The sequence below is a fragment of the Anolis carolinensis genome, unplaced genomic scaffold (assembly GCF_035594765.1).
Source record: "Anolis carolinensis isolate JA03-04 unplaced genomic scaffold, rAnoCar3.1.pri scaffold_10, whole genome shotgun sequence".
NCBI lineage: Eukaryota > Metazoa > Chordata > Lepidosauria > Squamata > Dactyloidae > Anolis > Anolis carolinensis.
Genome location: NW_026943821.1, coordinates 4592491 through 4618337, shown reverse-complemented (window position 1 = coordinate 4618337; position 25847 = coordinate 4592491). Strand labels below are relative to the sequence as shown.

At 37.3% G+C, this 25847-nt stretch overlaps 1 protein-coding gene across 5 annotated transcripts; it reads left to right on the top strand.

Moving 5' to 3' along the window:
- Window positions 1-1179: 1179 nt before the first annotated feature.
- On the top strand, window positions 1180-24517 carry adad2 (adenosine deaminase domain containing 2). 5 transcript variants are annotated; one of them, XM_062962219.1, is made up of 10 exons: window positions 1180-1241; window positions 12690-12862; window positions 15559-15657; window positions 17509-17634; window positions 18648-18798; window positions 19116-19280; window positions 21156-21370; window positions 21945-22179; window positions 23504-23636; window positions 23764-24517. In XM_062962219.1, exons 2-10 carry the CDS (start codon window positions 12694-12696, stop codon window positions 23872-23874), a joined length of 1404 nt encoding a protein of 467 aa, XP_062818289.1. In that variant the 5' UTR covers window positions 1180-1241; window positions 12690-12693; the 3' UTR covers window positions 23875-24517. The 5 variants fall into 5 exon arrangements, with proteins under 5 accessions (XP_062818289.1, XP_062818287.1, XP_062818285.1 ...); XM_062962217.1 differs by having other exon boundaries at window positions 1231-1331; XM_062962215.1 differs by lacking the exon at window positions 1180-1241 and adding an exon at window positions 8666-8929.
- Window positions 24518-25847: the final 1330 nt, after the last annotated feature.

Genomic DNA, 25847 nt, shown 5'->3' with positions numbered 1-25847 from the left:
TTATTTATATAGGGTTTTAATGTTGTGTTTTATATTGTATTTAATAAACTGGTTTTCATGTATGTATTTGTTTGCCTTATATGTGAAAGGTCGGGGCCCCTGGTGGCGAAGTGTGTTAAAGCGCTGAGCTGCTGAACTTGCGGACCGAAAGGTTCCAGGTTCAAATCCTGTAGCGGGGTGAGCGCCCGCTGTTAGCTCCAGCTTCTGCCAACCTAGCAGTTTGAAAACATGCCAATGTGAGTAGATCAATAGGTACCGCTCCAGCGGGAAGGTAACGCCGCTCCATGCAGTCATGCCGGCCACATGACCTTGGAGGTGTCTACGGACAACGCCGGCTCTTCGGCTTAGAAATGGAGATGAGCACCAACCCCCAGAGTCAGACATGACTGGACTTAACGTCAGGGGAAACCTTTACCTTTAACCATCATATTACACTTATCCTTAATCCCTCATTATTACCCAACATTTTTGCTTATCCAACATTCTGCTGGCCTGTTTATGTTGGATAAGCGAGACTGTACTGTATATATTGTTGGGATATACAGTAGAGTCTCACTTATCCAAGCTAAACGGGCCGGCAGAAGCTTGGATAAGCGAATATCTTGGATAATAAGGAGGGATTAAGGAAAAGCCTATTAAACATCAAATTAGGTTATGATTTTACAAATTAAGCACCAAAACATCATGTTATACAACAAATTTGACAGAAAAAGTAGTTTAATACACAGTAATGTTATGTTGTAATTACTGTATTTACGAATTTAGCAGCAAAATATCACGATATATTGAAAACATTGACTACAAAAATGGCTTGGATTATCCAGAGGCTTGGATAAGTGAGGCTTGGATAAGCGAGACTCTACTGTATATATATATATATATATCCCAACAATATTTATCTATATCTAGATAGCTATCTCACAGCAGACCTTCATTTCCAAATTCTGGGATCTTTTATCCCTTTTACCTAGAAAAATCCTGCCTTTGGAGTTTGGGAAAGTTACTTTGGAGAACTACAACTCCCAAAATCTCAACTGGATCCCTATTGGATCCAAACTTCCATTTTTACACATACAAACCTACTGTCCTGAAACATTCAATGCTCTCTTTGGACATGAGGCCTCACCAAAGGATCCCTGATCAGGAGGAAACGCGGGAAAAGGGGGAGGAGCCTCGAATGGCTCTTTCTCTTATTGGTCGACCCTGCCCCTTCCTCTCATTGGCTGGCCAAGGGAACATTGGTGGGTTTGCAAAACCAGTACTGTACTCTTATTTTATTTTATTTTATGTGATAGAAAACTAACATCTTAGAAAGAGAACTCCTTAAAGGGGTATGTGTCTGTCTAGATGCTGCTTTTCTTCTACTATAATTATACTGAAATATTACTATATTCGTAGTTAGTAGTTATTGGTAACATACTAAAATATTATTTTATAATTTATTTCTAATTATTGGTAATTTATACTCAAATATTAGTATATTTATATGTATTTATAATTAGAGTCTCACTTATCCAAGCCTCGCTTATCCAAGCTTCTGGATTATCCAAGCCCTTTTTTAAGTCAATGTTTTCAATATATCATGATATTTTGGTGCTAAATTTGTAAATACAGTAATTCCAACATAACATTACTGCATATTGAACTACTTTTTCTGTCAAATTTGTTGTTAAACATGATGTTTTGATGCTTAATTTGTAAAATCATAACCTAATTTGATGTTTAGTAGGCTTTTCCTTAATCCCTCCTTATTATCCAAGATATTCGCTTATCCAAGCTTCTGCTGGCCCGTTTAGCTTGGATAAGTGAGACTCTACTGTATTGGTAACATACTAAAAAGTATATGTATAATTTATTTATACTTATTGGTAATTTATACTCAAATGTTTATATTTTATTTATAATTATTGGTAATTTATGCTCATATACTGGTATAAATGTATTTGTAATCACTGATAACATACTAAAATATTAGTATATTTATCATTTACCTATCGTATTATTGGTAATTTAAATTAAATATTAATGTGTTTATAATTTATTTATCATTATTGGTAATTTATGCTCAAATATTAGTATAAATTTATTTATAATCACTGGTAACATATTAAATATTAGTATATTTATCATTTACCTATCGTATTATTGGTAATTTAAATTAAATATTAATGTGTTTATAATTTATTTATCATTATTGGTAATTTATGCTCAAATATTAGTATAAATTTATTTGTAATCACTGATAACATACTAAAATATTAGTATATTTATCATTTGCCTACCGTATTATTGGTAATTTAAATTAAATATTAGTGTGTTTATAATTTATTTATCATTATTGGTAATTTCTGCTCAAATATTAGTATAAATTTATTTATAATCACTGGTAACATATTAAATATTAGTATATTTATCATTTACCTACCGTATTATTGGTAATTTAAATTAAATATTAGTGTGTTTATAATTTATTTATCCTTATTGGTAATTTATGCTCAATTATTAGTATATATTTATTTATAATAAGTGGTAACATATTAAATATTAGTATATTTATCATTTGCCTACCGTATTATTGGTAATTTAAATTAAATATTAGTGTGTTTATAATTTATTTATCATTATTGGTAATTTATGCTCAAATATTAGTATACATTTATTTATAATCAGTGGTAACATATTAAATATTAGTATATTTATCATTTACCTACCGTATTATTGGTAATTTAAATTAAATATTAGTATGTTTATAATTTATTTATCATTATTGCTAAAATACTAAAATATTAGTATAGTTAGAATTTACTTCTGTTGGTCATTTATATTAAATACATTAGAGTCTCGCTTATCCAACGTAAACGGGCTGGCAGAACGTTGGATAAGCGAATATGTTGGATAATAAGGAGAGATTAAGGAAAAGCTTATTAAACATCAAATTAGGTTATGATTTTACAAATGAAGCACCAAAACATCATGTTATGCAACAAATTTGACAGAAAAAGTAGTTCAATTCGCAGTAATGCTATGTAGTAATTACTGTATTTACGAATTTAGCACCAAAATATCACGATGTATTGAAAACATTGACTACAAAAATGTGTTGGATAATCCAGAACGTCGGATAAGCGAATGTTGGATAAGTGAGACTCTACTGTAGGGGTCCTCAAACATTTGAAGCAGAGGGCCAGTCCACAATCCTTCAGACTGTTGTGGGGCCGAATTATCATTTGAAAAAAAAAAATACAAATTCCTATGCATACTGCACATGTCTTATTTGTAGTGAAACAACAAGAATGAAAGAACAATACAATATTTAAACATGAAAACAATTGTAACCAACATAAACCTATCAGGATTTCAATTGAAAGTGTGGGTCTGCTACTGGCCAATGAAATAGTCAAGTTAATTAGGATTGTTGTTGTTGTTGTGTGCCTTCAAGTCATTTCAGACTTTGGCCGAGCCTAAGTCTAAAATTAATTGTTTATTTCCTGCATTTATTTGCTACATTTATATCCCACCCTTCTCACCCCGAAGGGGACTCAGAGCAGCTATATGTACATACAATATATTATATCATTAGCATAGCACAATATTAGCATTATATAATTCTATATTGAACTATACCACTATACTATTATATGTTATGTAATATATAACATATAATTAATATTATTATATGGTATTATTATTAGTATTATATTGTATAACATAATATTATTACAGTAGAGTCTCACTTATCCAAGCCTCGCTTATCCAAGCCTCTGGATAATCCAAGCCATTTTTGTAGTCAATGTTTTCAATATATCATGATATTTTGGTGCCAAATTCGTAAATACAGTAATTACTATGTAGCGTTACTGCGTACTGAACTACTTTTTCTGTCAAATTTGTTGTATAACATGAAGTTTTGGTGCTTAATTTGTAAAATCATGACCTAATTTGATGTTTAATAGGCTTTTCCTTAATCCCTCCTTATTATCCAAGATATTCATTTATCCAAGCTTCTGCCGGCCCGTTTAGCTTGGATAAGTGAGACTCTACTGTATCAATATTATATATATATATATATATATATATATATATATAGATTTAAAAACCTGGCTTTTCCGATGTGCTTTCGGAGAGTAACTATTACACACTTCTTTTGTTACTCCCCCATCATCTACCGTCTAGATTGTTTTTATCTTATGTCCCTGGTCTCCGTGATTGTATTCTTATCCTTTTCTCACCCCAAGTTTTAATTAAGTGTCTCATGCGGCCCGCCCTGTTATATATATATATAGATAGATAGATAGATAGATAGATTTTGTGTTGCAGTGTATATGATTATTTATTGTATTGTTTAATTGTATTGTGATATGTTGTTTTATATTTTGCTATATTGTACTGTTCTGGGCATGGCCCCATGTAAGCCGCCCCGAGTCCCCGTTGGGGAGATGGTGGCGGGATATAAATAAAGTTGTATTATTATTATTATTATTATTATTATTATTATTATTATTATTATATACAATATATTATATTATTAAAACCAATACAAAAAGATTATATTATAAAACTGAGGGCGGGGGCCAGGTAAATGACCTTGGAGAGCCGCATCTGGCCCCCGGGCCTTAGTTTGGGGACCCCTGCTCTACGGTATTAGTGGATATTTTATTTGATAAGGTTGTGGGTAAACTACAACTCACATCATGCCAGGTTAACTCCAAGAAACTCCATCAGTACTCAAAGTTTGTTATGTTGGGCAAGTTTGCTCTGGATGCATCATTGGTGAGTTCTGTGTGCTCTCTGGCTGTAGGGTGAACTACAACTCCCACTATGGTGAGTCAGTCCCCTCGAATCCCTCCAGCAGGTTGAGTTAGTCATGGGGGCTCTGTGTGCCAAGTTTGGTCCAATTCCATCTTTGGTGGAGTTCAGAGTCCTCACTGTTTGCATGTGAACTATAAATCCCAGTAGCTCCAACTCCAGAATGTCCAGGTCAATTCCCCTCAAAACCCACCCGGATTCAAATGTGGGCATATTGGGGATGCATGGCAAGTTTGGTCCAGATCTATCAGTGTTTGGGTTCATAGTGTGCTCTGGATGTAGGTGAACTACAACTCCTATAAACCCTTCCAAAAACCTTCAGTATTTTTTGGTCGTCATGCAGGTTCTGTGTGCCAAGTTAGTTCCAGGTCCATTATTGGTGGAGTTCAGAGTGCTTTTAGATTGCAGGTGAACTATACATCCCAGTATCTACAACTTCTATAAATCAAACCTCTCTCTCCAGTATGTTCAGTTGCTCATCAATTCCTCTATTTGCTTTATTTATTTATTTTATTTATTTATTTACCTCACTTTTACCCCGCCCTTCTCACCCGGAGGGACTCAGGGCAGCTTACAACAGTCAGCATTTATATTGCCCAAAATACAGTCAATAAAACAGTAACAGAATCCATAAACAATAAAACAGTACCGCATTAATTAAAACTCTAATTAAACTCTATTAAACCATGAATTATAAAATTTAAAATGCATATATAGTTAAATTCGTCCAGGTAGTTAATTATGTTATTACAGTAGAGTCTCACTTATCCAAGCTAAACGGGCCGGCAGAAGCTTGGATAAGCGAATATCTTGGATAATAAGGAGGGATTAAGGAAAAGCCTATTAAACATCAAATTAGGTTATGATTTTAGAAATTAAGCTCCAAAACTTCATGTTAGACAACAAATTTGACAGAAAAAGTAGTTCAATATGCAGTAATGTTATGTTGTAATTACTGTATTTACGAATTTAGCACCAAAATATCACGATATATTGAATAATAAGGAGGGATTAAGGAAAAGCCTATTAAACATCAAATTAGGTTATGATTTTAGAAATTAAGCTCCAAAACTTCATGTTAGACAACAAATTTGACAGAAAAAGTAGTTCAATATGCAGTAATGTTATGTTGTAATTACTGTATTTACGAATTTAGCACCAAAATATCACGATATATTGAATAATAAGGAGGGATTAAGGAAAAGCCTATTAAACATCAAATTAGGTTATGATTTTAGAAATTAAGCTCCAAAACTTCATGTTAGACAACAAATTCGACAAAAAAAAGTAGTTCAATATGCAGTAATGCTATGTTGTAATTACTGTATTTACGAATTTAGCATTAAAATATCATGATATATTGAAAACATTGACTACAAAAATGGCTTGGATTATCCAGAAGCTTGGATAATCAAGGCTTGGATAAGTGAGACTCTACTGTATGTAAGTTATTACAGAGGTAGCTAATAGTTGTTAATACAGTAGAGTCTCACTTATCCAACACTCGCTTATCCAACGTTCTGGATAATCCAAGCCATTTTTGTAGTCAATGTTTTCAATATATCGTGATATTTTGGTGCTAAATTCGTAAATACAGTAATTACTACATAGCATTACTGCGTATAGAACTACTTTTTCTGCCAAATTTGTTGTCTAACATGATGTTTTGGTGCTTCATTTGTAAAATCATAACCTAATTTGATGTTTAATAGGCTTTTCCTTAATGCCTCCTTATTATACAACATATTCGCTTATCCAACATTCTGCCGGCCCGTTTAGCTTGGATAAGTGAGACTCTACTGTATTGCAATTTTGATTGATCATTTGTTTTGTCCTATTTTAGTTTTTGTTTTTTAAAAAACAACTCGGAGGCTGTTTCAACATATTTTGCAATAATGCGGGCTTTAAAAAAATTGCAGTTGCTACTTTCTCCCATTGCTTTGTTGCCAGCATTTTTTTAGCACTATAGATGTTTTGATGTTGTTTTTATAGGGTTTTCCAGGCTTCAGATGGAGGTCTATTAGAGATGGATTCAATTTCCTCTGGGATTGGATCTCGCCTGATGCAGATGAATTCCCATTCTATACTTCTGTACTTTTATGCTATAAAAAAGAATAGGAAAGATTTATGGGAGAGGCAGCGGGCGGAGTCATGCAAATTTAACACCAATGGAGAGAGTAAGGAACACTGGGATGTTTGTGGTGGAGGAAAAACAAAATCTAGGATGAAATTGTCCCCGAATGAAAGCCTTCACTTGGGTGGTGGGCAGGATTATGTTTGTGGAGGACATTGTTAGGGCTTTTGGACATGTTCATGGCGCTCGCTATAACCTGCAATGTCATTGGAAGGAAGGCTATTGGTTTCTTTTGGGTAGTGGGAGCTATAGCCATTTGTGGAAGTGGGAACCCGTGAACACATACATATTTTCACTTTTATTATGTGTATAGATTATTATTATTATTATTATTATTATTATTATTTTATTCATTTAAATCTCTCCTTTCCCCCAATAATGGGACTCAAAGCAGCTAGGATTTAAAATAAAGATAAAAAATAACAAGCAAAACAAAGGTGAAGTTATGACTGAAAATCCGAATATACTCGAGTATAAGCCGACCTGAATATAAGCCACATAGTTGTGCCTCTGTTTGTAGTCTGTCTGTGCGATTTTCTTACAGCAGCTGATGATGTGATCAATGGTTTCGTCGGTTTCCTTGCACAGTCTGCATTTTGGGTCATCAGCTGATTTTTCGATCTTGGCCTTATTGTTATTGTTATTAATATATAATTATATTATTATTGTTATTAATATATAATTATATTATTATTATTGTTATTAATATATACACTAGCGTCTCACTTATCCAGTGAGGGAATGGGAAAACATTGACTCAAGTATAAGCCGAGGTTGGTAAATTTCTGAAATAAAAATAGATACCAATAAAATTACATTAATTGAGGCATCAGTAGGTTAAATGTTTTTGAATATTTACATAAAGCTCAAATTTAAGATAAGACTGTCCAACTCTGATTATTCTCCTCTTCTTCAATGTAAATGTGCTTATGTATCCTTTTAATAATAATAGAGTAAAATAATACATGTAATAATAATAATAATAATAAATACAGGAAAATAATACATGGAATAATAAATAGAGTAAAATAATAAATGTATAAATAATAATAAAAATAGAGTAAACTAAATGTAATAGTAGCAACAATACATTAGAGTCTCACTTATCGAAACCTCACATATCCAAGCCTCTGGATTATCCAAGCCATTTTTGCAGTCAATGTTTTCAATATATCGTGATATCTTGGTGATAAGTTCGTAAATACAGTAATTACAACATAACATTACTGTGTATTGAACTGCTTTTTCTGTCAAATTTGTTGTATAACATGATGTTTTGGTGCTTAATTTGTAAAATCATAACCTAATTTGATGTTTAATAGGCTTTTCCTTAATCCCTCATTATCCAAGTTATTCGCTTATCCAAGCTTCTGCCTGCTCGTTTATGTTGGATAAGTGAGACTTTACTGTAATAGAGAAAAATAATAAATGTAATAATACCAATACTAATAGAGAAAAATAATAAACGTACCATATATTATCGCGTATAAGCTGACCCAAATATAAGCCAACCAGGACCCTCACCCAAGTATAAGCCGAGGGGGGCTTTTTCAGTCTTAAAAAAAGGGCTGAAAAACTAGGCTTATACTCGAGTATATACAGTAAATAACAAAACTATATATATATATATATATATATATATATATATATATAAAAATCCAAATGCCTTAAAAGTAACTTGCAGTGGTCTCTCTCCAGCATGGCGGCCTTCTATTTTTTAAGTCTTGCAATTTCCCTTTTCACACACTCACAAATGCCTCAAATACAATAGGATAACACACATGAACACACCCTAAGAAGACTTATTAGCACAAAAATCCCCACACAAAAATAATACCAAACAACAATAATCTTCAATTAATTAATTGGGAACTGGAAATGGAGGGGAAATTGGGGCCTGTAATGGAGGTCTGAGGGAACGTATAGGCCTCAGCTGTGAGGGGACGACTTTTGTGGGGCCAAACGATTGTGTAGTATTATGTTTAAAGGGTGGGTTACAACAATTGTGTAGTGTTAAAAGGGGGTTCTTTGAGAGGACTTAAGAGGAAGGGTTTTTGTGGGTTACAAGTCCCGTGTTGTGTTGAAAGAAGACATGCTTTGGGAAGGGTGGCTTGTGAGGGAGACATTTTGTGGGTTGAAAGCATTGTGTAACGCGATCTTGAAAGAAGGGACACTTTGGGTCACAATGTTTGTGTTGTGTGGGGCCACAATTGAGTTAAGGAAAGCAGGCACTCCTCCTGCTTTCCTTAACTCAACTGTGGCCCCACACAACACAAACATTGTGACGCACAATGTTTTTTGTGGGTCACAAGGGTTGTGCAGGACCGGGAAGGGAGGGAGGGAGACCTTTTCATGAGGGTTGTGTTGTTGTTATTGTTGTGTTGAGGGAAGGAAGGCATTCCTTGAGAGGAATGCGCTATGAAGAGTCATTCAGTTGCGGTCCCACAACAAGGGTTGTGTGGGACCACAACTGAGGGAAAGAAGGCATTCCTAGAGAGGAATTTGCTGTGAGTGGGACATTTTGTGAGTCCAAAGGGTTGTGTTGTGGGAGCACTGCTGAGGGAAGGGATTTGTTGAAGAATGTAACACGAAGAGTCATTTCTGTGAGTCACAAGAGTTGTGTAGTATTGTGTTGAGGGGAAAAAGGCCTTTCTTGAGGATATCCTCAGGAAGCCGGAAGCTGGAAAATGTTAAATTACCACTGTGTCTCTCTATATACAGTAGAGTCTCGCTTATCCAACGTAAACGGGCCGGCAGAACGTTGGATAAGCGAATATGTTGGATAATAAGGAGAGATTAAGGAAAAGCCTATCAGACATTAAATTAGGTTATGATTTTACAAATTAAGCACCAAAACATCATGTTATACAGTAGAGTCTCGCTTATCCAACGTTCTGGATTATCCAACACATTTTTGTAGTCAATGTTTTCAATACATGATGATATTTTGGTGCTAAATTTGTAAATACTGTAATTACTACATAGCATTACTGCGTATTGAACCACTTTTTCTGTCAAATTTGTTGTATAACATGATGTTTTGGTGTGTAATTTGTAAAATCATAACCTAATTTGATGTTTAATAGGCTTTTGCTTAATGCCTCCTTATTATCCAACATATTCGCTTATCCAACATTCTGGCCCGTTTATGTTGGATAAGTGAGACTCTACTGTACAACAAATTCGACAGAAAAAGTAGCTCAATACACAGTAATGCTATGTAGTAATTATTGTATTAACGAATTTAGCACCAAAATATCATGATGTATTGAAAACATTGACTACAAAAATGTGTTGGATAATCCAGAACGTTGGATAAGTGAGACTCTACTGTATGTCGTATGTCTAATGGCATTGAATGTTTGCCATGTACAGTAGAGTCTCACTTATCCAAGCTAAATGGGTCAGCAGAAGCTTGGATAAGCGAATATGTTGGATAATAAGGAGACATTAAGGAAAAGTCTTTCAAACATTAAATTAGGTTATGATTTTACAAATTAAGCACCAAAACATCATGTTATACAACAAATTTGACAGAAAAAGTAGCTCAATACACAGTAATGCTATGTAGTAATTATTGCATTAATGAGTTTAGCACCAAAATATCACGATGTATTGAAAACACTGACTACAAAAATGCGTTGGATAATCCAGAACGTTGGATAAGCGAGACTCTACTGTATGTTTTATGTCTAATGGCATTGAATGTTTGCCATGTACAGTATATGTGCATTGTGATCCGCCTTTCGGGGTGAGAAGGGTGGAATATAAATACTGTAAATAAATAAATAAAATAACACTAAAGCTAAAACTGAATTGAGGCTCCAACACAACAATTGGAAAAGATATAGACAGACAGACAGACAGACATAATTTGTTTTAGCACAGACCGAATTCCTAACCAAAGCAGAGAGAAAAGCAACAAAGCAAAACAAAAAGGAGACATCTACCAAGATGTAATTTGAATGCTTTTCACTATTTTTAATACTCTTAAGTGCAAATCTATTTTAACCTTTGCACGTTTTCAGTTTTAAATTGTGCATTTTTTATCATTTACAATTATTATTAACGTTGTTAACCGTTTTGAGTCTCTTTGAAGAGTGTTATGTGTATGTATCTATCGTTCTCCATAAGGAAATGTCAGAAAAATTTGGGCAATTCGATCAAGCCCCCTCCCCTCCCAAGTCTCACTTATCCAACCTTCACTTATCCAACGTTCTGGATTATCCAACGCAGTCTGCCTCCTGACCAGATCCACAGCTGTTTCTCAAAGGCAGCAAGGACTAAACTTTTTACGGATTTAACTTCCGGCAATGTTGTCACTGTAACAATTCTATCTTGATTTATAGTCAATTTGTTGGTAGCCAATGTTTTTGTAGTCAGTGTTTTCAATACATTGCGATGTTTTGGTGATAAATTCCTAAATACAATAATTAGTACATAATGTTACAGTGTATTGAACTGCTTTTTCTGTCAATTTGTTGTAAAACATGATGTTTTGGTGCTTAATTTGTAAAAATCATAACATAACTTGACGTTTAATAGGATTTTCCTTAATCCATCCTTATTATCCAACATTTTCACTTATCCAACGTTCTGCCGGCCTGTTAATGTTGGATAAGTGAGACTCTAGTGTGTGTGTGTGTGCTTATATATATATATATATATATATATATATACACACACACACACACACACACATACCCACACACCTCTATCTATGTACAATTGTCTGCCTTGTCAGTGTATAAACAGCATTGAATGTTTGCTGCATATGTCTGTTCTGTGATCCGCCCTGAGACCCCTTCCGGGTGAGAAGGGCAGAATATAAAACTGTAAATAAATAAGCCAGCCCTTGGTGGCGCAGCAGGTTAAACCGCTGAGCTTGCTGACCAAAAGGTTGGCGGTTCGAATCCGAGGAGTGGAGTGAGTTCCCACTATTAGCCTCAGCTTCTGCCAACCTAGCAGTTTGAAAACATGCAAATGTGAGTAGATCAATAGGTAACGCTTCTGTGGAAAGGTAATGGCGCTCCATGCAGTCATGCTGGCCACATGACCTTGGAGGTGTCTACGGACAACGCCGGCTCTTCAGCTTAGAAATGGAGATGAGCATCAACGCCCAGAGTTGGACACCACTAGACTTAATGTCAGGGGAAAACCTTTACCTTTTAAAAAAATAAACAATCAAATACAGCGTAATAGGAAAAATATGGCCAACAGAACAGTGTCGGAAACACTCAAGAGGATTTCCAATAAAACAGTTACAAAAAAAACCCTGTGATGTTGAACAGACTTGAGGTTTGAAATTAATTGACTCCAGCTACGGTTCTATTCAAGGTTGGCTGTATTTGACCTGACTGGGGTTTACTTCTGAATAGACAGGATTCAGGATATATGTGTGTGAATTTTCCAGAATTTCAGAGAAATCAATAGGATGCCTGGCTAATTGATATAAATGCTGCTTCATGGTTAGAGATATACATTTGTCTTGTGGCTGTATTGAAATCACACCCTCTCCTTTTGTGTACACCTTTTCAGTATAAACATTAAGCCTCCCTTTTTGTGGCTAATACAAGTTAACTAGTAGGGTTGCCTGGAGATCCTAGAGGTTCCAGAGAGAACATTTACCCAATTCCACAAATAATCAAATTGGCAAATGTCAATCCTGCAAATGTGGAGAGCTGCCTGTAGTAGTAATAGTAGTAATAATAATAATACTAATAATACTTAGTTTTTCTTTTATTTCCAGAAAGATGCCGGGGAAAGAAGATGAAGGAAGAAGGGTTGGTCATAGATCCAGATTGGCAGTATCGTTTCAGAAAGGCCAGCTTCAATCAGCTTGGAAAGAAGAGCTTCAGTCCAAGCCTTTTGAAGAAGCGCTGTCTTCTTCAGATTCTGCTGGTGGTGTTCAACAAGGAAAGGGTGGGTGTTGGTTAGAGATGGGAAGGCCTGAAAAAATTGGGGGAAAACAGTTTTTTCCACTTCACTTCACTTCACTTCACTTTATTTCTTAATTAGTCGCTCTCCACCAGAGTGCTCCAAGCGACTTACAATTTAAAATATCATTCCACAATATAAAAAACATTCAACATAAAAACATTCAACCTAAAAACATTCAACAGTGACTATTTGGCAAATTAGATCTGATTTACTTAAATGCACAACCAAACAGCCAAGTCTTGAGTGCTTTTACAAAAGGTCGCAACTCCAACATTGCTCTAACATATGGAGGCAATGAGTTCCACAGAATTGGAGCATAGATCAAAAAGGCTTTAAGCCTTGTAGCTTCCAGGTGTACCTCCCTAGGGCTCGGTACATATAGGAGATTTTCCTGGGAGGATCAAGGTGACCACTGATGGAAAAAAGGAATGAGGAGGTCCCCAAGATATAATGGTCCTTGGCCATTTCGAGCTCTAAATGTCAGGATCAGTATCTTGTAAGAGATCCAATGTTCTTTTGGTAGCCAATGCAGTTGTTTCAGAATCGGTGTAATATGGGATCTTATAGATGATCCCACTAGCAGCCTGGCCGCCGCATTTTGGACCATTCGGATCTTCTGGTTTTCCCATTTATTTCTGGTTTTTTCTCCCAATTTTTCCATCCCCCCTCATCCCCCTTCCAATGTTTCCAGTTTTTTTCCAGGCCTTTCCTTACTTAGTGCTGGTGCATGTGGACTAGGTATTCAAGGAAAGCCCATTTTTGTGATAGCAGGGGGGAATGATGTTACAAAGCTTGTATTACAGGGGCAGCCCTAGAACATAATCTTTAATCATGAAAAATCCTTATGGATGTTACAGAAAGAAAATTATTTATGGACATGTGGACTTATGATCAGCATTTCAGAGAAATTAATAACTGTGTCAATATAAGAGAGTATAATAGCAACCTATAAAATATAGCTATACGTATAATATATAATAAAAAACAAAATATGATTGTGTGGTCCTGGAGGGTTGCTGGAAAGAGCTAGCTGTTATCCCAAGAGGTCACTGGAGGATTGCCAAGGAGACCTAAATCTGCCAGGTGTATTATGCATGTATGTATGGCCACTGGAGGGTTGCAGGAAAGAACCAGCTGTTATCCCAAGAGGCCCAAACTTGGTACACAGACCCAACATGGCCAACTTTACATGCAGGCGGGGTTTGGGGTGATTCCCCTGGGAATCTGGGAGATGTAATTCACCCTTATCCAGAGAGCACTGAACCTAGGCAACGTCAGATCTCGACCAAACTTGGCACACCGACCCAACATGGACAATTGTGAATACAGGCAGAGATTGAGGGTGATTCCCCTGGGAATCTGGGAGATGTAATTCACTCTTATTCAGAGAGCACTAAACCGAGCCAAAGGTTGATCTGAACCCAACTTGGCACACAGACCCAATATGGCCAATTGTGAACACAGGTGGGGATCTGGGGGTGACTGACCTTGGCTCTCGGAGTTATAGTTCACCCTTATCCAGAGAGCACTGAACCCAGCCAACAACTGATCTGGACCAAATTTTGCACAGAGACCCAAATCCAAATCCAAATTTATTTAATGCTTAGACCATAGGTCTTTCGCATGCAAGACAAACAAACAAACACACAAAAGCCAGACCATCATATACAATATAAAACATGCCATTAAAACCCTATATAAATCATTAAAACATTAAAATGCTGCAAATATCAATGTCAGGATATGCCCTTCAAATACTGCATTTTTCATGGATTAGCACCAACATAATTAAAAACAAGATAAAACCAAGTAAGTACAGCATTATTAAAATCCAAGCAGGGAACACCTTGGATATAAAAACCACTATTCGTTAAAAGCATCCCCAGCACAGTCAACCGCGACATCGGCTCAGAAAATCCGGGCAAAACTGATCTCCGATGTCACAGAGACCTAAAATGGACAACTGTGCATACTGGCAGGGTTTGGTGGTGACTGCCCTTGGAATCTGGGAGTTGTAGTTCACCATTTTCCAGAGAGCTCTGAACTCAGCTGACATCGGATCTGGACAAAACTTGACACATAGAACCAACATGGCCAACTGTTAATACTGGCGGGGTTTTGGGTTGATTGCCCTGGGAATCAATTGTAGTTCGCCCACAACCGAATACAATTCCTAATGAGAGCATTCATACAAAACAAAAGCAAAAACTGGCTCCCAAAACAAGCAATGCCTTTCTCAAATAACATAGGCACCGCTGGGTCCCCAAGCCAGTTATATAATAAAATCCACAGTTCACCACAGATGAAACACATGGGATGGAGGTAAGGGAATCTCAACAGTAGGAATGGTATTGGTATTGAATTTAACACAAAATACCAGGATAAAACAAAAGTTGCATCTATACTACAGATTTAAAGCAGTTTTGCAGCTCTTGAACTCCCATGGGAATCATTTGAGACTGTTTTTCTTAATTAGTCGTAAACCATTTTGAGCCCCTGACCCTAAGGATAAGGCAGCATATAAAGAAATAGAGAAACAACATCCAGATGCATCAGAGGGAGAATGTTCTATCAATATTGTGGGTGCTGAGGGTACCTATGCAATACTTCCTTTTGTGATCATATTAATGTTTTGCTTCTTTGTCCTTCCCCCTACCTTTCCACTAACTTCCTCACAGTTCCTCTTTCACTTGCTGCCTCTTTTAAGAAGCCACTCCTAGATGGTTTGGATCAGCCAGAAGACAGTGTCGCTAATAAGCAAACAGAAAAGAACCAAGGTAAAAGTATTGAACAAACAGCAGAACTTTTATTGGGCCATCATTTCCTCTTTCTAACTACTAGACACTTGTTCCCAGTCCAGTAAGTTGGGAAAATGATAAACGAATTCAATAGGTACATGTGCTGGTCCATGGTCCATTTGTTGCAGGTATTTGGCAAATTTATAAAATGTTTAAATAAGTGTAGGCAATGGACACAAATATGGCACCTTGTTCTGGAAAATTAGATTAATTTTTTAAAAAAGGTTTAGGAAGAGCAAAATAAAAGTACTGTCCCCTCAAATAAGAATTCTGCCCCATTAAATTTTCTTTCAGTCCAAATTTCTAGATCGACAAAGGGTGAGATGTTGAAAATTCTGCACGCTGTGAACTGTTACATTTGGTGTGTTTACATGTCTTTGGTCACTTTGAGTGCATCCACACTGTAGAATGAATACAATTTGTTACTATGTTAATTTGCCCAGGCTCCATCCTGGGAGTTGCAGTTTGGTGAGGCATCAGCATTTATTGGCAGAGAAGGTGAAATGCTTGTGCAACTACAACTCCATAACAGAGTCCATAACATTGAGTCATGGCAGTTAAAGTGGTATCAAGTTGCATTAATTCAACTGTGTTTAGTTTATTTATTTTCTTTGGATGTCTATGCTATACATTTCTAAACATTCGACTGAAGTTTTACGCATATGTGACTACAATGGTAAAAATTCATGAAGGAATAATTTGGAGGGGTCAGAATTCTTGATATCAGTTTGTATGAAGTGCCTTCTGCCTATGTTCACATAGATTTTTTTTGTTTTATTGTTACTCCAGACCAAACCTTGGACAAGCAAACACCATTTTGGATTTGAAGAGACTGACATTAAACTTGAGATCTGTGTGTTTTATACATTTTCTTTGTTACCTGAGTGCATGAGTGAAGTCACCATATTGAATCAGTGAATTATAAGCAGATTTATCAGAGACTTTATTGTGTCTCAGTACGTCTCCTCATTTGTTTTGGCTTTGTGTTAATTCTAAGCTGTCCAGGTTCCTTCTGTAAAGTCCCTGTTTGTTGGCATGAATGAAATCCATTTTTATTAAGCTTCATCAGTTCATTGTATATGCACGACTTTCATATTTCTTGCTTTAAAGTGTCCAGTGATAAAGGTTTCATGGACTTTTGTTTTCTTTATCTAGTTAACCATTCTAGGGAAGTAATGGTTATGGCACATCTTCATAAAATTCAATCTGCCAAGAAAATCAGAAATACGTACAATTTGTATATAGTATTTTTTTTGTACGAAACTCATTTCTGCTTTCAAAACCAGATGTCCAGTGATGTGCACAATTGGGTGAGAACAAGGTGTTTGGTGTGTGTACATATGTGTGTAAGGGATAAGAACCTGCAAAATACTATAACATCTGTATTTAATCATTGGGAATCCCATATAATTCCTATTTTTCCCCTCTCGGTCATCTTTCTTGCTCAGTTCTTATCTCTTTTTTAGGAACACAGAAACTCAATGTACAACATTAAATTGTTAGATTGAAAAATCTAACTTCAGAGGGTTGACGGTCCTGGAATTGTGCTGTATTATGGTTACTGCAACAAGTCAGGGGATAGTTGTTTTTTTTCCTTAGGTCATTGCCACATTTTCAGAAATAGCTGCCCTTGGAGGTGTCAGAAAGAAAATGGCCTGTTTGGCTGGATCTACACTGCCATATAATCCAGTTTCAGAATGTAGTTTAACTGCATTGAACTGGGTTATAGGAGTCCATACCCCTATAGAATCCAGTTCAATGCAGTTAATCTACACTCTGAAATTGGATTATATGTCAGTGCAGATCCAGCCTTTCTCTTCTCTCCACTAGAAAATGAAATCTTCCACCAGCAGCGATGTGCTGCCATTACCAGTGATATGTGTGACATGCTCCTGGGTGGAGATCGTAGTTACCAAGGATGTATGAGCAGTGTGGCAGCATTCATTATGGAGAGAGGTGAGCCACTGCTTGTTTTTTTTTAAAGATTACTCCCATCAATTGATATATTAGTCAACTTTAAAAAAATATTTTAAATTCATGGAAGAGGAGGAAGCCTGTCACTGACTGTTTTCTCAATAGTAATAGGAGACGTGTGCTGTCTTTGTGCCCCACTGGTGCACTTTCTGAAGACATAGATTAGACTCCTGTTGCTGTCAAGTGCAGGAATAAGTTGATCTATTAATGCAGAGAGACCCTTTTCGACAGTGGAATAGATCCAGCTGATGGTGACAAAGTCTTGGAGATACACAACACACGGAGAAGTGTGTTACCATGCCTTGTTCATTGCATCCCATGGTTTGCACATTGCAATGCGGTGGCAGCTGTAGGTATTTGCTGTCTGGTACAACATACTATGTTATTATTCTGTGTAGGGGAACACTTTCACACTACACAATTGTCGCACTATGATACTGCTTTGCCTGCATGTTATGGAATCCTGGGATTTGTAGTTTAAGGAGAGATATTTAGAAAACCTGGAATTCTTTGGCAGTTATCAGTGAAATCATAGTGCTATAATTATGCGATGCAGAAGGGGCTAAGGTTATGTTTAAATAGTTTAATGTTGTTGATAGATATTTATACTACACTGAGATAATGTAGGATTCTGATCATATAACTAGTCACTGTAGAAAATTGGAGTGCTAGATTTGGTGAACTGAGAGTGTCATCTTATGTAAAAAGAAAAATGCAATATAGAATCAGCTAAGAAGGATGAAAAACACATCTGGTTGAACTGTTGCATAGATTCCAGATAATCATGACAATAGCAGGAATCCCAGGGGTTTTTTTTTTGGGGGGGGGGGGGGAGATCACTTATTTAAAATGCTTAGTGTAATAGTTAATTCGGGCCAGAAGTTAGGGGAGAGAGTGGTCCTAATGGATATTAGCCCTTTCATCTGTATTTTGAGCCTGATCATGGCGTCTGTGGTTGACATGCTCATGTTTCCTTTCCTGCGACTGCTCTGCAGAGGTTGAGAACAGCCAGAGCCCTTACAAGGAGACATATGAACTGGTTGCTCTGGGAACAGGAGACATTTGCTATGAAGGTTGGATGGAGTTTAATGGCAGGAGAGTCCATGACATGCATGGAATGGTGGTTGCCCGCAGAGCACTGCTGAGGTAGGGCATTCTTTTTCTTCCGTCTTAATTTTTATTATGAATTTTATTGCAACTTTAAGCAAGATTATAGTTATTCAATAACATGAACACCTAGATTTAAAAAGAGACATACAGAAATAAAAGAGAGGTGAAAAATATAAACAAAACTATATACAGAATTCAACTCGGTCGCAAGAGCTTAAAATCAGTAGGCCTAAGTATATTATTTATAGTTCTACTTTTTGTGATTGAAGTGGATTTATTCAAAAGTTGAAGGCACCGAACAACAGCAACCACAAAGGAAGGAAGTCAATCAAAATCCTATCATTTTTCCACAGATACTTTTACAAGCAGCTACTGATGTACTGTAGCCAAGACTCCACTGCCCTTGAGAAGTGCATCTTCTGCCCAGCAGGTGATGGAATACACTTGGCTCTGAAACCAAAGTACTTTTTGCATCTCTATCTGAGTCGAACACCCAGTGGAGCTTCAGAGAATTTCCAGTGAGTAGTTTGTGCGAGTACCGGCAGTCCTCAAATTATGAACAAGATAGGTTCTGAAGGTTTGTTCTTAAGCAGAACAGGTACATTTTTAGTGTGTGTGTGTGTGTGTATATATATATATATATATATATATATATATATATATATATATATATATAAAAGCTGTGCCCGGCCACGCGTTGCTGTGGCAAAGTCTGGTGGTATGGGAAATAAAGTATTGAGGAATTGGTAGTGAAGGTAAAGGGTAAAGGTTTTCTCCTGACATTAAGTCCAGTTGTGTCCGACTACACACTGAAATGGATTATATGGCAGTGTGGAGTCAAGATAATCCAGTTCAAAGGAGATAATATTATAAATGGGTTATATAGCTGTGTGGAAAGGCCTTGAGTCTACACTGCCATCTAATCCAGTTCAAATCTGATAATCTGTATTTTATAGGCAGTGGGGAAGAGGCCTAAGTGAGGCCTAACTCTGCCTGTCCCCTGGGCTGAGTGGGTTGCTAGGAGACCAAGTGGGCGGAGCTTAGCCTTCTAACTGGCAGCAATTGGATAAAAACAATTATTCCTCTCCCTCTAATTAGGACTTTATTTTTCTTTACTTTTTGTTGTATGAACGTAGAGGCATGGATGAGGGGTTGTGTTGCCAAGTTTAGTGTTTCTGGAATGTGTAGTTTTGTTGTTTTGTCCTAGGCCGAAATTTCATTACCCTTTTATATATATAGATGGAGTTAACCCTCCCCTATGCTATCCAAAGCTAAGGAATATACGTGTGTGTGTGTGTGTGTGTGTGTGTGTGTGTGTGTATGTATATATGTATATGTGTATATATATATACACACATATATATACACACATACATATTTACATATACATATATACATACATATATATACATGCATATACATACACACATATATATATTCCTTAGCTTTGGATAGCATAGGGGAGGATTAATACACCTGTGATGTTTGTTTTGCTGTCTGTGTGCCCCTGTTCAGAAGATTTCTCCTCACCTTCTGCCCCTGTGATAATTGGATTTTGAAAGATTTGGCTTGTGGAAACAAGGATTGGTGGTAAACCTTCGGTGGAGACCCCTTTACCCAATGATAACTCTTTCAGAAGTGAATTTCCCTTCCGAGGGGGAGATTTCTCTTAGTTCCTGTTGTGTCACCCCAGTTCTTTAGTATTCGTCATTTGTAAGTTGGATGTTTGTAACTCGGGGATTGCATGTAGTTGGAGTTCGATATGGGGACAGTTGGAAGTATAGTGCGCATGAGAAATACCATGCCAAATGAGCGGGTTTGTTTCTTTGCTGTGGATCATGGTACATCTTCAAATTCGTTAAACAAAATAACAATAAAAACAGGGGAAATTATCTAGGCACATTGTTTTGGGGGACCAAATGAAAAATAGAATGGTAATTATAGTAATTTGTGATATTCTGTGTTTTGCCACAGCACTCTGGATGACCTACACAAGGTTCTGAGGTGGCACCCAGCAAGATGGTGACAAGACTCAGACATGTTTAGGTTCCTAAGGAGGCCTTACATCCTGTGTTCTTTAACTAGTCCACTTGCTAGTTAAGAGCTGGTCAAAAGTGGAATATGCTGCCTCAGAGTTTGGTGGAGTCTCCTTCTCTGCAGATTTTTAAACAAAGGAAGACACAATCAAACTTACAGTTCTTAGGAAGCTTAACAGGTCTGAGTCTGAGTTTGATTGTGTGTTCCTGGATAGCCATCTGTCAGGAGTACTTTGATTGTGTCTTCCTACCTGGTAGAAATGGGGTTGGACTAATAATGGGGTCCATGATTCTAAATGCATATTCCCACCTCTCAACTGATGTCATTCTCCTTTGTGTTTTTCCCCTTGTTCACAGAACTGTCTCTTCGCGGCCGAATCCATCTGTTGGACTCCATATTAGCATTAAAGGGAAGCTGAGGCCTGTCTCGTACTGCCGCCCCAGTGTACACTCTGCCTTTGTCTACTGTGTGTCTGGCAGTGATAAACTGACCCGCTGGAGTGTTTTGGGAGTCCAGGGTGCCCTCCTCAGCCATATCATCCTCCCTGTGTACATCACTAGTGTTGTCCTAGGTGATTTGTTTTTCAGTGTTAGCATAAGAATGGAGACCCTTTGAAAAAGATCAGGCAATATTATTGCCATTACCTTCCTTTGAAGAGAAGCCTGTATGACTCATCCAGGGTAATTAAATTGGTTTCCATGGCTGAGCGGGGATTTTACCCTGGTCACCGAGACTACTAATCCAATACTGAAACAGTATCAAGTGTCTCCATTATTCTTCTGGATAGGCTTTGGGGAGACTTACCATGTGCTGTGTTCCCAGATTGTGTTGGCCTAAGACTGGATCTACACTGCCATATAATGCAGTTTCAGAATGCAAATTAACTTAATTTTAGTGGATTATATGGCAGTGTAGACTCATATAATCTAATTCAATGAAGTTAATCTGTATTCTGAAATTGCATTAATATGATAGTGTAGATCAGGTATGGGCAAACTTTGGCCCTCCAGGTAGGCTGTTATAAATTGTGGGAGTTGAAGTCCAAAACACCTGGAGGACCAAGGTGTGCCCATGCCTAGTGTAGATCCAGCCTCATGTGCTTATTCGGCTGTTTTTCTCACTCTCTTTTAATCTGTATGTTCCAGCTGATCCTTACCAAGACCATACTGTCCTCCATGAAGTCGTCAATGATCGTGTGCAGCTGGGACCAGGGAATGGCTTACCAAAGCTCTATAGCCAGAAGCATATGTACTTCTTTGAAGGCCCACCCATAGCACCTCTTGATGCGCCCGCAGACTGTCGCTCCTTGAGCCTCAATTGGTGTGGTGGAGATGACATGCTGGAGCTTGTGAACGGGACTGTCGGGCAGGCAGTACGGGAGTGAGTTTGGGCTGGTGCGGGTGGGTGAAAAGGACATCCTGGTCTGTTACCTGTGTATGTACGTACTGTCACATTACTACAAACCAAGTCCTCCAATTTCTGTCAAGATACTTTTTGTACTTTTTTATTCAGGCCACTTGTGGCTAATAAATTGGAGCATTAAGGAACAAGGGTAGCAAGAGAAAAGTAAAGATAATATTTCTTAAGGGTTAGAATGTTGGGGTGTTGTGTGGTTTCCGGGCTCTGTGGCTGTGTTCTAGGAGCAGTTTCACCTGACTTTTCACCTTCACTGGTGGCTGGCATCTTCAGAGGATCTGGTTAGAATTTTATTTTCCACTGTTTCATTGATAGCCCAAACAGGAGATGGTTGAGAGTAATAAATCAGATATTCTGCACAGTTCCAAAATTTGTTTTAAATTAAGAAGCAATGACAGCTTGAATAGTTGTGCATCCCAATCACACGTCACTTTCTTCCCTGGCAACCTCTGTTGTAAGATTTAAAAATGTATTCATGCCAGTTACTTTTCTTGTATGTAACTGCTTTGCATGTGGGGAGAGGAAACCATTTGGTGTTGTTTTGGATGATTTTCTGTTGACATATATAAATATAGTTTACTAGCTATGCCCGGCCATGCGTTGCTGTGGCGTTGTCTGGTGGTGTTGGTGAGAATTTGTTGAGGTAGTGGTGGTATTGAATGTCTGTTGTATGGTTGTCTTTATGTTTAGTATGCATTTGGTTGTTTGTGTACTGTGAAAGTGGTGAGGGTAGAGGAGGTCTATGTCCCTGTGTAGTATTGTATAGTATTTATACGTTGTCCATGTGTTGGGAATGCTTGGATTGTGTCCTGCTGCATAGTAGAAAGGGTTGGGCTGGATGGCCCTTAGGGGTCTTTCCAAACTCTTGTGCCTGTCCCCTGGGCTGAGTGCATTGCTAGGAGACCAAGTGGGCGGAGCTTAGCCCTCTAACTGGCAGCAATTGGATGAAAACAATTATTCCTCTCCCTCTAATTAGGACTTTATTTTTCTTTTCTTTTTGTTGTATCAACCTACAGCCGTGGATGATGGGTTGTGTTGTCAAATTTCGAGGTTGGGGGGCCTGTAGTTTTGTTGTTTTGTCCGCTGCCCTAATGCCATCTCTTTTATATATATAGATGTTGGGATCTTGAGCCAGGATGGTGCAATTCCCACTCTGCCTTCTGTTTATGTTTTCTTGGTACACTGGTGGAATTGTACTGGGATGCCTTGCTGTTTCTTTGAAAGAAAACCTGCTTTGTTCTGTGGCTCAGTGTTGATTCATGTTATAAATCCCTTTCACTTCCCTCAGCATGACAAACCCAGGAGACCAATACCGCCCCAGTCGGCTCTGCAAGGCTGCAATGTGGAGCATGTTTAGAAAGGTGGTTCAGGAGATGAAGAGAGAGGACCTGGCATTGCTGCCCACATACCACAAAGGCAAAGTGAGCCCTTCAGTTCTTCAAAGTTATTTTTTATTTTTTATTTGTTTGTAGCAGGAACTTTCTTGCCATTGTAGAGAAATGTTACATCTCACTTTTAAATTTTCCTTCTTGATTCTTCAAACCTCAGGTTCAAGCGGAAGCCTATCAGAGTGCCAAGCTCCAGATGTACACGCAGCTGAGATTGCAGGACTTTGGCAAGTGGCCCCAAAAGCAGCTGGTGGACAACTTTGCCAGTTAGATTGGCCTTGCAGCTAAGCTACTCCTTGCATATTGAAAATCTTTTGATGGAGAGGTGTATGGATGCAGGGCCTGTAATCTTTGATGAGTCAAATAGAGTTGTTGTGTTTAAGAGGAAGTTTGAGCTAGAAATATTTGTTTAGACGGTTTTTCGGTGACTGTTCTCATTATGCATTTCCTATGATACAATAGAAAGAATGATATAGAATTTAGGATTGTTGTGGTTCCTCAAATGGACTTGTATATCAGAGACCTTGTATGTTTGTTTTTTGTTCACCATATTTGGATGTAACAGTAATCTCTCTCTCTCTCTCTCTCTCAGAAAATTGAATTTTTTTATCCTGGATTTATTTTTTTCTCTCTGATCAAGTGCAATGGTAATAATTAATGGTAAGATTCAGTATCTCATATTTTAAACTGAATTGCAAATTAGCTTCTTCAGTTTGTCCTGTTCAGATCTCAGCATTACTATTCCATTTGAGGACGAATTACATTAAAAACCGACACATTGGTGTTTAACTAGATGTACTGTATTTCTTGGTGTTGGTTTGTAATCTTTGTTTGGAAATATGTTGGCTCGTTCTGTGTTTGTTGTATTTCCTGTGTTTGTGGAACCATCATACTAAATAAACGTTTTCCTTTAACTTGTCTATGGCTGCTTGTTCAAACTGAAATAGAATTTGTCCTGTGTAAATGTACATTTATTCAAAATGGTGTCCAGTGCAATAATTTCCTCTGATATGCTAAGGGTTTTTTAAATATAGACTGCTGAGAATCTTGTCCTGGATTTCAAAGAAAGAAAAATTGTTCCAGTAAAAGAGCTCATATTTTTCAAATGCAGGAGCAAGACCAGCAAGCAAGACATTAGATATCTCAAAGAACGTGTCTTTTATTATGATGCTGCCTGGAATTTAATAGCTTCAACAAAGGCCCAGTTTGCATGTCCCACCATTTCAAGATGCCAGATTGCGCTGCTATTTTTCTAAACTTCCTTTGTGAACTCTGTTATGAAAAGTCAGGTTGATTTTCCTTCTCTTATCTTTCATGGAGCCTTATGGTTCCATGGAACTTGCTTGAAAAGCTCTGGAGGATACTATCTCTTCATTGTCACATCATTCCAAGTTGACTTTGACTTATATCAATTGTATCCTAGGGTTTTCTTGGCAAAGTTTATTCAGAGGAAGTTTGTCATTGAGTGTGAGGTGCATCTAAATCAGTGGTTCTTAACCTGGGGGCCATGGCTGAGAATGAAAATCTGGTCCGCAAACCTCCTTCCTTTTTTATTTTATTTCCACTCCTTTCCGCAGAGCTGATTATTGCATTGGATAGACCACATCAGCTCTAGATTATTAAACATGGTTTTCTGTGGGCAAGCAGATGGCCACTATGGGATGGCATGTGTTCTGTATCAGAAACTAGAGCTGATGTGGTCTAGTTAATGCAATTTTCTGAATCAGTACTCCCAATAACCAAACTGAATCTAAAGTTGACCAAAAACTGGTTCGTAACCCTTTTGGTACTAATGTTGGAGAGAGGTCCATGGTCAAAGTGGGCCCTGGTCAAAAAAAGGTTGGTAACCACTGATCTAAATGATGGAATTAATGCAGTTTGACATCACTTGAACTTCATGGCTCAGTGTGGTGGAATCATTGGATTTTATAGTTTGGTGAGGCACCAGCATTCTGTGACAGAGAAGGCTAAAGACCTTGAAAAACTACAACACCCATAATTCCATAGCAATGTGTCTTGGCAATGAAAGTGGTGTAAAATTGTATGAATGTTATCATACAGATGCACCTTCACTTCTTCAAAGTCACCTGGTAGGTGTCCAAGGCAGAGATTTGAATCCTCAACTGCAAGGTTAAAAATTCAGACCTTTATCAATATTAGACTCAGCTGCCAGATCAGCTTTTGTCAGCAGAAAGGAAAAGGAGTGCCATCTTATCCTTTGTTTCAGGAAGCAAATGCCTTTGG

What these genes read in the sequence shown, in the direction of transcription:
- adad2 (XM_062962214.1), top strand. Translation starts at nt 9,359, where the DNA reads ATGAAGAGTCATTCAGTTGCGGTCCCACAACAAGGGTTGTGTGGGACC. An exon ending in TGGTGTTCAACAAGGAAAGG is followed by an intron (nt 12,863 to 15,558) that starts GTGGGTGTTGGT and finishes ACTTCCTCACAG; the next exon opens with TTCCTCTTTCACTTGCTGCC. An exon ending in GCCCGCAGAGCACTGCTGAG is followed by an intron (nt 18,799 to 19,115) that starts GTAGGGCATTCT and finishes ATTTTTCCACAG; the next exon opens with ATACTTTTACAAGCAGCTAC.